Source organism: Crocodylus siamensis, chromosome 15, assembly GCF_052110815.1.
Source record: "Crocodylus siamensis isolate JL-2025a chromosome 15, ASM5211081v1, whole genome shotgun sequence".
NCBI classification, from domain to species: Eukaryota; Metazoa; Chordata; order Crocodylia; family Crocodylidae; genus Crocodylus; species Crocodylus siamensis.
In genome coordinates this window covers 8135082-8150972 of record NC_143409.1, presented here as the reverse complement: position 1 = coordinate 8150972, position 15891 = coordinate 8135082, and the positions used below count along the sequence as shown (strand labels likewise).

At 43.9% G+C, this 15891-nt stretch overlaps 2 protein-coding genes across 4 annotated transcripts in view; one reads left to right on the top strand and one right to left on the bottom strand.

Moving 5' to 3' along the window:
• SYNM (synemin) overlaps nt 1-14141 on the top strand; it is a 26872-nt gene extending 12731 nt beyond the window's left edge. The window contains exons 3-4 of the mRNA XM_090029652.1: nt 5075-5148; nt 5786-14141. Coding sequence (XP_089885778.1) covers nt 5075-5148; nt 5786-9684 — 3973 coding nt within the window. The 3' untranslated portion in view covers nt 9685-14141. The remainder of the gene's footprint in view (nt 1-5074; nt 5149-5785) is intronic.
• Nucleotides 13136-15891, bottom strand: part of TTC23 (tetratricopeptide repeat domain 23) — a 60339-nt gene continuing 57583 nt past the window's right edge. For all 3 annotated transcript variants that reach the window (XM_090029654.1, XM_090029655.1, XM_090029653.1), the window contains one exon: nt 13136-15891. In XM_090029654.1, the coding sequence (XP_089885780.1) occupies nt 15801-15891 (91 nt within the window). In that variant the 3' untranslated portion in view covers nt 13136-15800.

Here is a 15891-nt window from a genome sequence, read left to right as displayed (position 1 = left end):
TTTCCAGTTAACTCTCTCAAATAGTGTGTTTGATGGATTTTTTTTCATGCTTGCGTCACAAGCCAGTGGAAATAACCGCGAGTCAAGTGCCGTAGAAATTCCAAGTCGGTGTCCAGGTTTAATTTTTGTGCGCAGTGTTTCAAGTCGTACTGTTTGCAGCTCCAAGTTGTCTGTGCGCTGTTGCCCTTTGCCATATACAGTGTACTTCTTGGAGCTTATTTTTAGTGACTTCATAGGTTGCTCCAGCAACTGAACAACTGTTGTTTTAACAGCAGCCAAAAACCCTTAGTCGAGCTATCCGCATTCTTAGTTTCCCTCATCATAGTTAACACTTCCATTGTCAGGTCTTTCATAGTTTTCTGCACCGGGTTCATGGTGACTAATGAGAAGAGCAGTTCTGTTTGCATTAAAGGCAAGTGGTGATCGGATGTCCGGGTGCGGTGGTTTCCATAGATTAAAAAAGAGGTTAGCTCACTTCAGTCTAGCCAGGGTCTTTCCCTTAGTGTAGACACAGCCTGACACCTTTTATTTTCATTTAGTTTGGTTGAGCTTGAGCCCGTCTCCTTTCTAGGGTTGAACTCGGCTAGCTAAACAGCGGTGTCCTGTTTGTGATCGTTGACATGTGTTTGCAGTCCAGTCTGGATCTAACCTTGCTCTTCTGCCAAATCTACACAAATCCATAGTGGCAAAGGCGCCTTTGCAAGTAGTGTAATGTGATGCAGCATTGCCTTTCTCACTCTGCAGATCATAGACGTGCAAGGGGCCTCCGTCCGTTGTAGCCAGTCTTTGAGCCTGAAGGTGACATTTGAAATGTCTGTGTTATCTATTCCTCCACTGGGGATTTCTGCTGAAAGTATCAGCTGACGTAATTAACTGTCCTCTCAAATTGCCTTCCCTTCCCTCTGTCCCAGAGTCAAAACCCTCAGCTATCAAAAACCTCCAGTCTTGGTCCTAACAGCGGTATAATGCAGTTGTACATTACCACTGCAAAGCATCTGGCATTTCCAAAGCTAAAAATGAGAGACGGGCTTGATTTGGGTTTAATACAGAATGTTTAAATGGCCACCAGGGTCACCATGCTGATAATAGTACTTCGTTTGACATTTAAATGAAACTGCATCAGACTGCTGCAGCATTCAGGACTGGCTTTTGGTGGAGGACATGGAAACCCCGTTCCTGGGGGAGAAGTGATGTTTGCTGATGGGAGGACGGCCGCGCACCAGCAGGCTGGGCCGACGGAGGGCAGGGAGCCTGCCTAGCCCAATGGTGTGCAGGCCAGGAGCCGGGGGGAGTTGTGGGCCTAGCTGGCCCTGTGCCTCCACATGCACCTCCCCGCTGCAGTGCTGGAAGCCCCATGTGGAGGCATGACGCCAGGCCAGCCTGGCCCAGCCCGATGGTGCACGGCTCTTGCCTGCAGGGCCAGAAGCCCACATGCTGGCATGGAGCCAGTCCAGTCTAGTTGGAAGGTGCACACCAGCGGCCATAGGGGGAGGGGGCCATAAGGGGCCCCACACCCACCCACAAACCCCACACTGACAGCCCCCACAAACCCCACACCCAGCCACACACAATATACACGAGTAAGACTTTATTTTGAGCCATTATGCAATTGCCTCTATACACACAGTGCAAACACATATAAAACAGGACAAAAGTTTTTTGAAATAAAATTGAAATATGCTATATAGTAAATCAGGGTTACCATATTTCCAGTTCCAAAAAGAAGGACACTTGTGTGCGGGGAAGGGGGTATACGACTGGGGGGGGGCAGTGACACGCCGGTGCCCTGGCCCTGCCCCTTCTCTTGCCCCTCACTCCCAAGCCACAGCCTCTGCAGTCCCAGACTGCAGTACCCTGCCCCCTGAGCCATGCTGGTGCCCCTCACTCCTGACCCACAACCCCCTGGAGCTGCCAGTGCCCCGCGCTCCTGACCCAGTGCCCTTCACTCCCAAGCCACAGCCCGCCCAGTGCTCCTCACTCCCGAACTGCAGCCCCCTGCTCCCCCCAGCCCTGCAGTGTCTCCCAGCTGTCCTGTCCCTGAGAGCACAGGCACCAGCCCCGGGGCCAGCGATGCAGTTCCCTGCTGCCCCTACAGGGCCCCCCCGCCCCACTGGAGGGGCAGGCGCCTCCCCCACCCTGCTGCCGCCCCCCCCCGCACCTTCCGGGAGCTGCCGGGCTGCTCCCACCCTCTGCCTGGCCACGTGGTTGTGTGCGCCCTGCCCCCAGCTCCTCGCCATGGCAAGCTGGGAAGTGCCAGGGAGAACTTTGAAGCTGAGCTGACCAGCATCCCGGATATTTGATCATATTTAAAAAACCCACGCGGACAGAGATAGGATCTAGAAAGAGTACATATCTGGAAAACCTAGATGTACAGTAACCCTAATTACAATTTTGATTTTTTAGTATGATTTGGGGGTTTTTTCTCCAACCCCCCCCCCAACCCCCCCCCAAAAGGAATACTTCCAGAGGCAAAAGCGGGCGGAGAGCACTTCTGGTGGCAAAGGTCAGGGGTTAGAGGTGGGACTTCTGGTCCCAAGGTGGCAATTGGGGTATGGGGTGCCTGCCAAGGGGTGAGGCTACCCTTGCAGCCCTTGACAGCTCACCACACACTGTGAAGTGGCCCTGCAGCCAAAATAATTGTCCACTCCTGCCTTGTATGTCTGGTAGCTCAGCCCTGTTCATTTCTGTGCAAGTCTCTTTGTGGAGTCTTTGCTACCCACCAGCATCTCACAAGTCAAGAGTAGGCGCTCACACGGTATAGGGAGCAAGGGGTATTTGATATACAGTACCCCAGCACGTCTGCGGTTTGACACTCAGGTGGAAAAAGTCCTATATCTTTATTCTCCAAAGTAATATTCAAATTCAGTCTAGTGCTCCGAGTGAAGCCAGCTGAAGGCAGTCGCTAAGGTTAGCTGGTCTATGGACGCTGTTTGGCAGAGTATACTGGTCCATCGAGGACGGGCAACATCTGGAAGTTGCCGTGGTTGCAGTGACCTTTTTCCTATTCTTTTGCTTTTGGGATAATCTCCCTCAGGAGAAGTCTGTCACCTTTTCATTTCTGGTTAGTGGCCGTGGAGCTAACCCCTGTAATTGGGTTACTCAACCACAAGAAGCTTTACAAGGGTGAAGCTTGTAGCAACTCTGGTTTCCTATAACCAGGAATGTTATTCTAGGCCAGGGGTCAGCAACGTAAGGTCTGCGGGCTGGATCTGGGTTGCAGAGCCACTGGATCTGGCCTGTGGAGCTGGAGGACTTTGCCTGCACCTGCTCCAGGGCCAGGCAGCTGGGGGCTGTGCCAGGGCTGCTGCTGCTGCTTCACCTAGCCCCCCATCCCACAGCTGATGTAGCTTCCAGCCCACGGGCAGCTGTGCTGGCGCTGATGTCTGCAGACTGCATCCATGCTGCTGTGCCTCCCCCCTTCCTAGGCTACCGGACATGGGGAGCGTCCAAGCCGGGGGGTGGGGGGATCTGCACTGGGCTATCAGCTTCCAGCTGTGCCCACGCTGCAGCCAGCTGGGGGAAGCAGGGAGAGGTAGCAGCAGCGCGGATGCAGTCTGCGGATACCTGGGCCTGGTACAGTTCTGTATTACAGTGCGGGTGCAGCTTCCAGCCTGGGGGGAAACTATGCTGAGGCCATCGGCGTCCAGCTGTGCCTGCACCGCAGCCGGGGAGCAGGAGGCTGAGAGAAGCAGCAGCTCCCTGGCTCCGGCACAGGAGAAGCAGGGAGTCTCCCACTGCTGTCCTGCAGCCTGCCTTGGACCTCCGGTGCTCCAGCCTGCAGCTTGTCCAAGGTTGCTGGCCTCTGCTCTAGGCGGTGCCAAAAAAGAGAGGACAGGATCATGAGAAAAGTCTGTTGTCCTCTGGGGGAAAAGTTCTAGTAGGGAGAAGGTATTGAAACGACGTGCTTTTTCAAAACACATTGTGCTGATCTCGGCCTGACGGTTTAAATGTTATCTGTGTGCCACTGAGTTATATTATCTGTGCCATTGAGACGACAGAGATCCTGTAGTCTGCTTAGAACGGTTTTACCCAATCCTGGCTAGTAGGTGTGACAGTGGAAGTAATGCGCTTTCATTTCAAAATGATCATAGTACCTTGATACTGAAGATCCCTGGATGTAGCTGTATTGACAAGCTGAGAACAGTGGTGTCCCACTCTTCATTCATGAACGCTTCTTTATTACACTTTTATATAACTTTTTTTCTGATTTCCCCCTCCCCCCTCAAATTATTCTTTGTTAAAGTGGGCTTGAATTTGCCATATTCCTATGGTTCACCTATCTCCAAAATATTTACTGCTTTGAGTTGTGCTGAAATCAGTGGACGTATTCATGGTAGCAAGCCAAGGGAGAAGGGAGTTTGGGGGTTGCACCTAAGGTGTGCAAAACCAAATGTTGCAGAATTCTCCCAGAAATCAGGTGTCCAAGGGTATACACATTCATACCTCTCAGCTGCTTAAGGGCGAGGGAGCCACGTCTCCAGTGTGTTCATCAGCTGTTGTGATGTATCTACAGAATCATGCAGACAACAGTTACAAGTCCACTCCATCTCTAATTTTGACCCCAAATGAACTAGAGTTGAAGTTGAGACGGTTTCTTGTATTGCTACAGAATCGTGCTGACGTGGTAGTTAGATTATAACGGTGTGCTTTGGGGTAATTGGAAACTGAAATGCTCGTTACCTCTGTCTGTATCCCACATGAGGCTCCGAGCTGCTGGGAACCTCACTCCTGTTGATCTTTATAAGGCTTGGGGGTATCCAGCACCACCCAGGTTTACAGGCCCTGTTGCCAAAAATGGCATATACCTTAGTTTCCGGGTGCTCAACTTCCAGCCTGTGGGCTGGATTTGACCCATTGTGTTATGTGGCCTATGGGTCTCCCCACAGGTCCAGAAATACAGCAGTGAAGAAGTGGTGGCAGCATTAACTGCTGCTCATCTGCTGCCCAGTTCCACCCCCCTGCCCCCTGCATGCTGGATCCAGCCTGTGGGGCCGGACAGGTTGAGCACCACTGCCTTAGCAGCCTTGTTAGCTTATGCTTTACCTTTAATCAAATGCACTTGTGTGTGTTTCAGAGCCTTGCTTGAAGGAGAGGACAGCCAGTGGGTTATTACATGGACTGATCAGCAAGGAAGAGAATTACCAAAAGGTAAAAAAAAAAAAAAAAAGGCATTAAATATAGACCTGTTAAATACAATTTTATGACATTTGTATTTTATTGTTATTAAAACAAGTCAACTTATTTTGTATTTTCACCTGCCTAGAGCAGAGTGAACCCTTTGAGCTGTTTTTGAGGTTCAGTATTCGCAAGTTAATTTCTTGCTGTATTGACCGCCCTGGAGACTAACTAGCCTGAACTCAGTCTAGAAAGCCCATCTGTTATGGTGGGAGGACAGTTCACGCTCTCTGTCCTGTTGATCCTGGGTGTCTCTGCTAAGCTGTGGCTCCCAGTTGTACTAGTGGCTTTTATTATGTAGAAGTCATCAGTCCAGGTGAAGTCAGATGAGCGTCCGGCTTCTCTCATGTGATTTACCAAACGGTTATTTACTGTTAACTTTTGATCATAAATAATAACTTTAAAATGCTAATACCTGATGATCCCCCTTCTCGTAATCGTATGCATGGTCTTGATGATGAAGGGTGGTTAGGTTTATGTTTATACTTTCTGGCACATGGGTGAGAGGCATCTTCCCATGGAGGCAAAACTTCCGCCTCCAGGATTTGAGACTTCTGAATGAATAACAGACCCTTATTTTAATGTTGGTTCCTTTATGTTCTTTTGGCAGATGTCAGAGATGCATCTTACAACTATAGTAATGTTTACTCAGCCTACCGAGAAGGAAAAAAGAGACCCTTGCCAGTAATCAAGAGTCCTGACAAAAGACATATACCACCACTAACAAATATCCGGAGCTCTGCACTTTATTCAACTCGAGCAACAGGTGCTAGACCGCAAACCTCAGCTGGTGTGAAAGTTGTAGGAAAAGATGTACTTGGTCCAACATATCGTCCTTCAGTCCCTATCAGAAAAGATGTGACTCGAGAAGCTGCGAAAGACCTCAGAGAGTTCACAACACTTACTCCAGTACACAGACTTCATAAAGAGACTGAAATTTGGCAAAAAACATATCCTGAAAGAAAGAAAGCAGAAGCTACAGCTGCCTCCTCGGTTTCTTTTAAAAAAGAGTCAACACATGTTGAGAAGCCAAGTAAGGACTACGTAGCTGACACAAAGCCAGGCATTTCCGAAGGTATAAGAACAAAATCTTATGAGCTGAACTCCGATTTTAAACAAGATGAGTATGAACAAAAGAAAGCTGAAACTCGTACTGTACTGCTACAAAACCGAGAAAGAGACAAACCAGTTGAGGAGGACAGACATATTATTCTGGAGAAAAAGAAAATGGATGATAAATTTACTGTGGAAGAAAAAAGTGTTAATTTTGGAAAGACTGAGGCTCAACCAGGCATAGAGCAGAAAAAGCATGTAATAGAGGAAGGAGTGGTTAATAAAAGGTTTATATTGGGTGATCTACCTGAATGGAACAAAAAGGTCAAAGATGTGACCTTGGAATCGAGGAGGAAGGAGACTATTGAGATACCCGTCTCTTTTGAAATGCACAGTCCAGACAAAACATTAAAGACCAGTGATGTAGAAATAACATTAGAAGGTCTTAAAACTGCTGCACGAAGAGAGAAGGATGAACACAGAATGAAACATGTCGATACTCGCAATGAGAACATTCCAGAAAGAGAAATCAACCTGGGAGAGACAGAGGGAGTTCGTGACAAAAGCAGCCCTAAAATAAGTTCTTCACTGACAGAAAACATAGCAGAAAATATTGTTGCTGATATTCTTAAAAGTTTTGTGCCATCTTCTGGTTCAGAAACATCAGCAGATACAGAAGTTACTTACCATGAAAAGAAAGAGCATTTTGATGATGGAAAAGTGAAAACCGAGATCACAGTACAATCTACAGTCCAAGATGAAGTTGACCTAGGAGACGTATTAAATAAAGATGCTAAAAAGGGGGTTTTGGAAGACATTGAGGGAACACCCTCCAAAGAGGAGATAGAAGATATAATTGATGTTGGCCTGAAAGGGAGAGAGGGTATGGGCAAAATGTCAGTTAATGTTGAGATCATCGAAGAGCCACTAGATTCTCCAGTTGATGAAAGGAGTGAATTTTCCACACCATTTGAAGTGGAGGAGGTAGAGGATACATCCCCTGGCTTAGAAGGGCGTTACGGTGATGAAGAGGAACACAACCTCACAATGACAGATGAAAATCTAAAAAAGAAAACAGAGCCTTGTGAGCGTTTCACTCATGTGGAAGAAGTCACCGAGGCAGAGGAGACTACTGATGAGCAGAAATATTTTGTATCTGTTCCAGATGATCACCCCTCAGCTCAAGAAAACGATGATGACTCGGTGTATGGGCAAATTCACATAGAGGAAGAATCAGCTATCAAGTATTCTTGGCAAGATGAATTTTTGCAGGGCATGCAAAGTAAGAAAGATGATGGCATGAGATCGCCAGAAGTAATGTATCAGGTTGTTGGGGAGGAAGCAAGCGCCCATATCTTAAAAGAAGAACCTCCAAGAGATGACGCATCGCATGTTGAATCCATTGTCATTGAGAGAGACATTAAAATACCTCATGAATTTCAGACCTCAATAAAGGAACTTTTATCAAAAGAAACGAAAGACCCGAAACATCAATTGAAAGAGGCACTCGAGCAGTTAGAGGGAAGTCTTCCAGAGAGTGTGAAAAAAGAACTATCTGCATTAACGAAAGAAAATCAAGCTGACTCCAGTAACCTGGCAGTTGATATAAAAAAAGTTGAGAAGACTGATGAAGGTGGTTCGGTGACCTTTGTTGCTGAAGTCAGCCTATCCCAGACCGTTGACCCTGCCCAGTATGATATCCAGTTTGATATACCGCAGTTTGATGATGTAATCATGAGCGAGATGGAGAAGACGTCACCGTGGTCTCCAAAAAAAGAAGGGGTTGAACATACCAAACAAAGGTCAGAAAGTCCGTCTGGTGGCAAAAGCAGCATACAAATAGATCTTTCCCCAGGCAGTAATAAGCCTGCTCCCTTCACTAGTCAAGAGGTTTATAGCTTTTCCCGTGTGAGAATCGGTGATGGCGATGAATATCGTGCCCCAGAACAAGCTCTTCACCAAGGTCCGGTTTCGGAAACCCTGGAATTTGATAGTGCCGGAGGTGACTCCCCCTCACGTTGGTCAGCAGATGTTAACAAACACATGAGTCCAACAGAAATTCAGAGAACGGAGAAGAGGATATACGAAGGGCCTATTTCTGAAACTCTAGAGATCAGTGGTACCGAAGGTCTTGTTCAGACAGAAGGGTCATCGGATATCAGCAGGTCTGTGAAGCATTTTAAACTGGGTCCTAAAGAAATTCAAACCACTGAAGAAATTATTTATAGGGGGCCTGTTGGTCTAGAAACAGGTGCACCCCCAAACCTTGCTCAGGCACCGTTCGGAACTGACATTAACAGGTCCGGAAGGCACGTCTTGGTAGGGTCACGGCAGATTATGGAAGAAGTCACTTTTGAAGGGCCCATTTCAGAGTCTGGTGGCACAGGGGATCTTCCTCAGGAAGGGTCAGCAGATGCCAGCAGAACAATAAGGCATATTAGGTTAGGTCCCAAAGAAATTCATGCTGAGCAAGTCATATTTAAAGGGCCCATTTCTGGAAGCGTAGAGGTCAGTAGCACTGGTGACCTGTCTCAGACTGACAGTTCAGTAATGCACATTAGATTAGGGCAAAACCAATTTCAGTCAACTGAGAAATTCATATATGAAGGGCCAGAAACAGTGGAACCCAGCAGTGCAAAAGACCTATCGCACGAGATTTCAGATCCTAATACATCTGTTAGGCATATTAGAATAGGTCCTAAAGAATTTATGACAACTGAGCAAATCATCTACGAAAGCCCCATTTCTGAACATCTGGAATTCACTGAAGTTGGTGACAGTTTTCGCTCTGAAGGGTCAGTAAAGCACATTAAGCTAGGTCAAAAGGAAATCAAAACTACTGAACAGATCCTATACCAGGGCTCCCTTTCTGAATCTTCTGAGTTCAGTAGTGCAGGAGGAAGCCCATCAGAGACTGGAGGAACCTCAGATTTCGATAGATCCATCAGGCACTTTAAATTGGGTCCTATAGAAACTCACTCGGAGCAAATCATCTTCAAAGGGCCCATCTCTGAAGCACTGGAAGATCTTTCTCAGACAGAAGGGTCATCAGAGAGCAGCAGATCTATGAGACGCATTAGATTAGGACCCAAGGAAACTTCTTTTACTTTCCAAATGGATGTAACTAATGTAGGGGCAGCCCCCTTGGTGGAAGAGGGAGAAGAAGCAGCCACAATTTTTGTATCCAGTAGGAAGGAGCCTGATGTCAGTCGGTCACGGGTCATAGTTGGAAGCGACCAGAAGGATGCAGAGAATGGAAGTAGCAGAGCCTTTTTTGATTCTTCCCAGGATCACAGTGAACAACTAACAGAGAAATCAGTGTTCAATAAAACTGCAGAACTGCAAAGAATGGTAGACCAAAGGTCAGTAGTTTCTGATGAAAAGAAAATTGCCCTTCTCTATCTGGACAAAGAGGAAGAGGAGGAGGAGGAAGATAATGATGGGCAATGGTTCTAAAAGGCACTTTAATGAAATGGCTTAGTAGCTTGTTCACCATGGGTATTTTTGACTGTTTTCCCTTTTTTTAACTAAGATAAACTTTCCTATTTAAGTCCCAACCACGGACTGATAAATTTGAAATCCAAGTCTCAATCTATGCAAAATCCTTCATCTTTGCTGGAGCACTTCTCTATGGAGGAGCCTTGCTACTGCAGTTTTTCCCCCTTCCTGACCTGGTTCCATTTACTTCGGAGACCTGATCTTCCAGGACAGGAAACTTCCACTGGGGAAACTGCGAGATCACATGTATTTTATATATGTGTCTGATCCACAAGTGTATGTTTGTTTTGAACTGGAGTGAATGCTGTATTGTATTTGGATACTAAAATAATTCAGCATTTCTGTTTCAATTTGAAATGATTATATCCACAAGTATAATGAAATGCAATAACTCAGTTACAATAGTATTGGAGTAAGCCATGTAGACAGCTGATTTCTGGTTCTATTTTAATGTGCCTCTATGCAATACCTAATAGCAAGATTTCAGCAACCATTAAATAATGACATCTATGAATTAAGAATATATGTTACATTTTATCATTTATATAATAAGAAATGACTGTACCAGGCATATATTTTAGAGAAGTGTTTTGGTCAGTCTTGAAGAGAATAATCTGGTTAACATTTTTAAAAAGAACTGGTCAGTAGAAAAATGGATAAAATCCAGAGGCCAGATCCCATTCATACTAAAGTCAGTGGAAAACTCCTTCCAATTTCAGCAGCGTGCATATTAATAGTATGAACTGGTTATTTTTAGTGTGCCATACTGCCTTGATTTTGTTAGGTATTGTAAGAACCTAAGGTCACTGTGACAGCAGGTCAGATAGTACAATGGGATTAACTAATGTGCTGTCTGCTCTGAAAAATTATTGTAAAAATGCCATTGATGGGTCCCTGTTTATTGTGCCTCATTTCCCAGATCAGCCTTTCTCTCCTCACAGATAAAAGGTGCCTTATTAACTGCTAGCCCTGCAAATTCAACCTGGGACCTGAAATTTTCATTTGGTTTTTTGGGGGGTTGAGCATATTAAAAAATAATAAATGCCTTGACCAAATTCTGCCTTCGCTTACGTCAAGGGCGGGCAATTATTCTGGGCAGAGGGCCGCTTACTGAGTTTTGGCAAGCCATCGAGGGCCACATAACAGGCAGCCAAGGGCAGATAAATATTAACTTTCTAAATTTTTTAGGGGCCCTGGAGGCTGGATAGAATGGCCTGGCAGGCTGCATTTTGCCCACCCTTGACTTATATCATTTGAAATCCAGTTGTTTTCACTGGGTTTGCAGAAGTACATGCAACAGGAGCAATATTCAACCCTGCCATTTAGAGCATGTTTAATTCTGTTGGTGCCCAATCTGGAAGAGAGTCCAACTCTTTAAGAGCTGCATTAGCTCTGTCTCTGTAGTATGAACGGAGGAAAAATAGTAACGAAAAGTTATTTTCGTCACTCAGGAAATAAGATCAGACTCTGGATTTGCAGAGGGAATTGGATACACGCAGTACGAGGCTGCTATTTTTGCACATGTATGCACAAACACAGATGCACTCTGCAGAATAGAACCACACTTAGCCCAGATGGGTGGATTGTGTCAGATGATTCACTTTTAACTTCTTAATTTCTTTCCTGTGCTTACATAAACATTAGTTTTGTGTGTTTGACCTGTATTACACTCCAGCCTAAGCCATTTTATTCTGGCATGGTGCTTGTTCTCAATTTATTTAGCATCAATAGAAATTTAAATGGATTACTGCCTTTCAGTATAGACATAAATAAGAAGTGGAAATGCACTACTTTTAGTTTAACATTTTACCCTATTTTTGATATGAGATGGATTAACTATACTAGGTATATTGATCAGTTCAAAGACTACCATACTTACTTGCATACCACATGTACTTTTTTCTCAAAACTCATTCCCCCAAAACTGGGGGGTGAGGGGGGTGTTTTAAGTGGGGAAGTTGATTTTCTGTCCAGAATAGAAAGGGCCTCAGGTGCACTTTTATTCAGGCAGCTGAGAGAATCAGTTGACTTACTGGCTTATTGTTCTCTGCTCCACAGGTGTTAACAATCAGCTCTCCTTTTTAATAGCTTTCATGTCCCATTAATCAAGCAAACCTTTCTTATGACAGTTTTTCTGTCTTTAAGCTATTCCTGGCCTCTCTTCTCCTATTTTGCAACCTTTCAGAATATTTTTAGCTCTTTTTAAAATTATAGATTCACCCATGGAGACCAGTGTTCAGAAGCAGCTAGGGTTTTGATTTTTGGGAATAGGCAGGGTGAGTAAGCTGACAATTACTCTGTGCAGCCATGACCCTCGAAAAATCTTTTTTTTCCCCCTTCATTCTGCCTTCTTAAAAACAAGGTGCCTTATTGTGTGGTGTGCAATTAAATATAGTAACTCAAGCGTTTTGTTTGCACTGCAAATTTTGCATCACTGTTTAATTACAATGGTGTAGCTCTTTGTGTAGACCAGGATTGCATGCACTCAGCGCTGTATTATGAAATAGTTCACCAAACTGGGAAATGGTGAGCAACAATGCTGGTGCTGGAAAATTAATCTGAAGCAGGAGTGCAGATGCACCCCCAAGTGTGAATGCTAAGTGTATTTTATGTTTGAAATCACATAATGGATATATTTTTCAGAATGACTAATCTATGCTTATAATATGTATTTTTGCTCCCATTTACAGATAAGGGGCTTGTGAGCTGTTACAGCTCTTTGATGGTATATAGTGTTATTGCCTTAGTTGATCATCTAAGGGTTTTTCAATGGTGCACTTTAAAAGTAAAAGATAATTCTATATTGGTTTTAGGGCAAAATTTTAAACTTTACTGCTTAAGGTTTTATACATAAGTTGACAAGCAATATTTCAGTATTTTATCTAAAATTAGATTTAGATCCATAATTGAATGTACCCACATTTGAAAAAATTTGCATTAGTTTTCTGGAAGTTTGAATCCTAAGCAGAAACTTAAAACCTCTTTCAAACAGATACAAGGATCCTGCAGAAGCCAAACAATTAAACTACTAGTATCGATCGATCCCACTTTATTGAAAACTTCGTGGAAAAATTTTAAGATGCATTCTCTTCAGGAAAAATCCCACTGATGGCACGTTATAGCCACCTGCTCTCCTTTAGTTGGTTATGACTTCAGGCAAAGCAGTTGGCAGTGAGCAAGTGAATTAGGAGAAATAAAGTTTTAGTGTTATAGATAGGCCTGTAGTGTTGAAGGAGAAAACTTCAGTATTGTTTCTGTATAGGATGCTTCCAAGGAAGCACCCATGGCTATGTAGGAGGTTCTTCGACAGCACCACCTTATCAGATGTAGCAGGTTATCTTGAGGCTGTTTATTTGTTTGCAGTTGCTTTAGTTGCTTGGAGGAAAAAAGGTTTGGTTTGGTTTGGTTTGGTTTTTTCCCTGTGAATTTAAGAGCCTTGATTCTAGATAAAATCTGGCAAAGTGAACGGGAAAAGGACATCAACATAAAATCAGAAGACTCTCTATGAGTGTGGTGGAGTTAGCTCCAGCCATGAGAAATGAGCAGCTTAATGTAGAAAGGTTATAAGCCTTGAAGAAGACTGTGTAAGCAGCATACTCTTCATCTGACTCCCATTACCTTAAACCTTTTGTCATTTCCTTAAACATTACTGAAAATTAGGAATTAGTCAAAATATATTTTAGCATAACAGCCACTTTGGATAATGCCACCTCCAGGCAACAAAAAGGCTAGTGACTTGTGCCCTGAATCTGTAATGTGGTTTGTGCTGATGCAGACTCAGACGAGGGTCTTTTGGCAGAAACAGGGCCAGAGTTCACATGTGTCTGTTTCTGTCAGTTCAAGTATAACCCATTACTCCAAAAGTTGCCCATCCTTTTTTTTGCAATAATATACTAATATGTGTTATTTAACAGCCTTGTGTGCAATTACCTTATTATTGGCTTGGAGCTGGAAGGATTGACAATGTGGTTTCACTTACTGCACACACTGAAGCTTACTTAAGAAATGTTGCTGTTCTTAAGTAAGATGAGCTTTATTGCTGAGTTTGAATTCAACGAGTAATATGCTGTTAAAATATAACTAATTTTGTTTGGTGGAAACTGTGTTTATATGCTTGAGGTCATTCAGAAGTGGGGCACTATTTTCTTTAACATGCAAACTATTGAATTTGAAAGCAAATGTAGAGGTAAGGCATAGAGATGTATGAAAAACCTAGGACTCTGTATGGATTGCTGTTTGTTTAGCAGGTGTTTAAAAGACTGTAGGCAGGTTGAAATAGGGTTTGTTGATGTCCGCTGTGAGACTCTGCAGGCACTTTGTTGTGGTCATATACAATGCAATTTGCATTTTGGGGTGGTTTAAGTTTTGTGATTTTGCACTTTTTTCACTCTTCAATATTAAAGAATGAAAATGAATATGGATGTTTCTCTTTTTCTTCCTGTTTCTTCCCTGTTGTTTTCAAAGGAAAAAAAAGAATGCAACTGTCATGTCTCATGCTTTGAAATTTTACTCTGTTCATATCAATTGAGATGGTAGAGATGGGTTTTTCCACAGCATTTTCCTAGACGTGGCTAGCCAGTCTCCATAGCAGCAGGAGGCTGCAGAACGTGTAGGGCATCTATATATATAAGCACAAAGAACAGAAGTTGCTGTCGCAGACAGAATCATAGTTTTCCTTCTGCTCTGGGTTTTGGATGAATTATTTTTGTCCCTTAACTTTCATTCTGTGGCTGGGGCAACAGGCCAAAGCAAAATGAGTGTATTCGCTGTAAAGGAGCAGGACCTTTTGCAGCACCTCTGAACTCCCTACGCAGGTTACTACTGTTTTTCTTTTCCTTAACTGACCACAAACCTCTCACATGAAAGTAAAATGCATAAATGTTTTTTAGAGTTTCCTACTTGTTAAAGGAAATATGTCTTCGTCACAATTCAGATGAAGGGAGGAACTTTTTCCGGAGACTAATCAGCTTCTCTCAGTTGAAGAGAAACAAAAATAAAGCCCCTTTTGCACTTCTTGCAAAATGCAAGGGCAGGATTTGTGTGGTGGTATATGCTGAAGATAGCTAACTGGTCTCAAGTAAAACTCCAGCTAAAACCAGCTTCCTACCGGCACCGTAAATCATGGAGCGGAAACTCTCTGAATGTTAAAGAGATGGACCAGGCTAGCGGTTTGTGCATTTGTTTGAGATTTTCTTAGTTCCTAGGTTTAACATGGTTGTCAGTGGTGCTATCAGAAGATGCCATGAAAATTGCTCTCAGTGCTGAACTCCTGAAAAAAACACTACCAGAAATGAGTATGTCTCAATTCCCCAAATGTCTACTTAATACTCCCAAAGCTGCCTTGGATAAGCCTGTTTTCCTTTTGCAGCATAAATATCCCTACAGCCACGTATGAGACAAAGTACTTGCCAGGTCCTGGAAACGTATTACATGGAAAACAAGAAAAGGGATGATCTTAAAATGGCATGATTTCCAAGTGCGCATTGTGTAGCCAACTTCATTGCTCTAATGTTTTCTCTCCAAATTGTGTTGTGGATAAAATATAGCAGTATTCCTTCAGTCTGACACCAGGCACAGTTCAGATCCAACTGTTTGTCTCCAACGGAGGAGGAAAAATGTTGAGACCAAAGGAGTCCTAGATGTTTTGAACATGGCAGGACTTGCTTAAAGTTGTATAGCGCTGTTAGAAAAAGGTATTTCTCAGACTTCTTGTATAGCTAGGAAGTAATGAGTGCCAGTTTTGCACTGTACTCTAACTTCCTTTTTGATCTATATTAATTTTTTGCAGAGATGTTATGAACTTCCACATTGAAAATTTTTTTTTGGTTTGATTTCACAAGTGAAAATACTGAAGAGGCAGCAATGGGCTGCCCTGAAAACAGCAAATGCTCCCATAATACTAAATTGGTGTTTAGCTGTATTCGAAAACGTAGGCACATAAGCAAGTGGTCTGTCCTCATGGAAACCTGCTCTATGTTCAACCTTTGATGCAAATGACAGATTTCAGGTGGACACTTGAGAGAGATGAGTTCAGTCATTAGCAAATGCCAGGAATTTATCACATGTACTGGAGCCTAGTCCCTCCCACCACCAAGTGTCGTGGAACAGGGAAACGGTGGCTTTTCTTCATCTGTTCTTCTCTGTTCTGTCGCTACATCCGGGGTC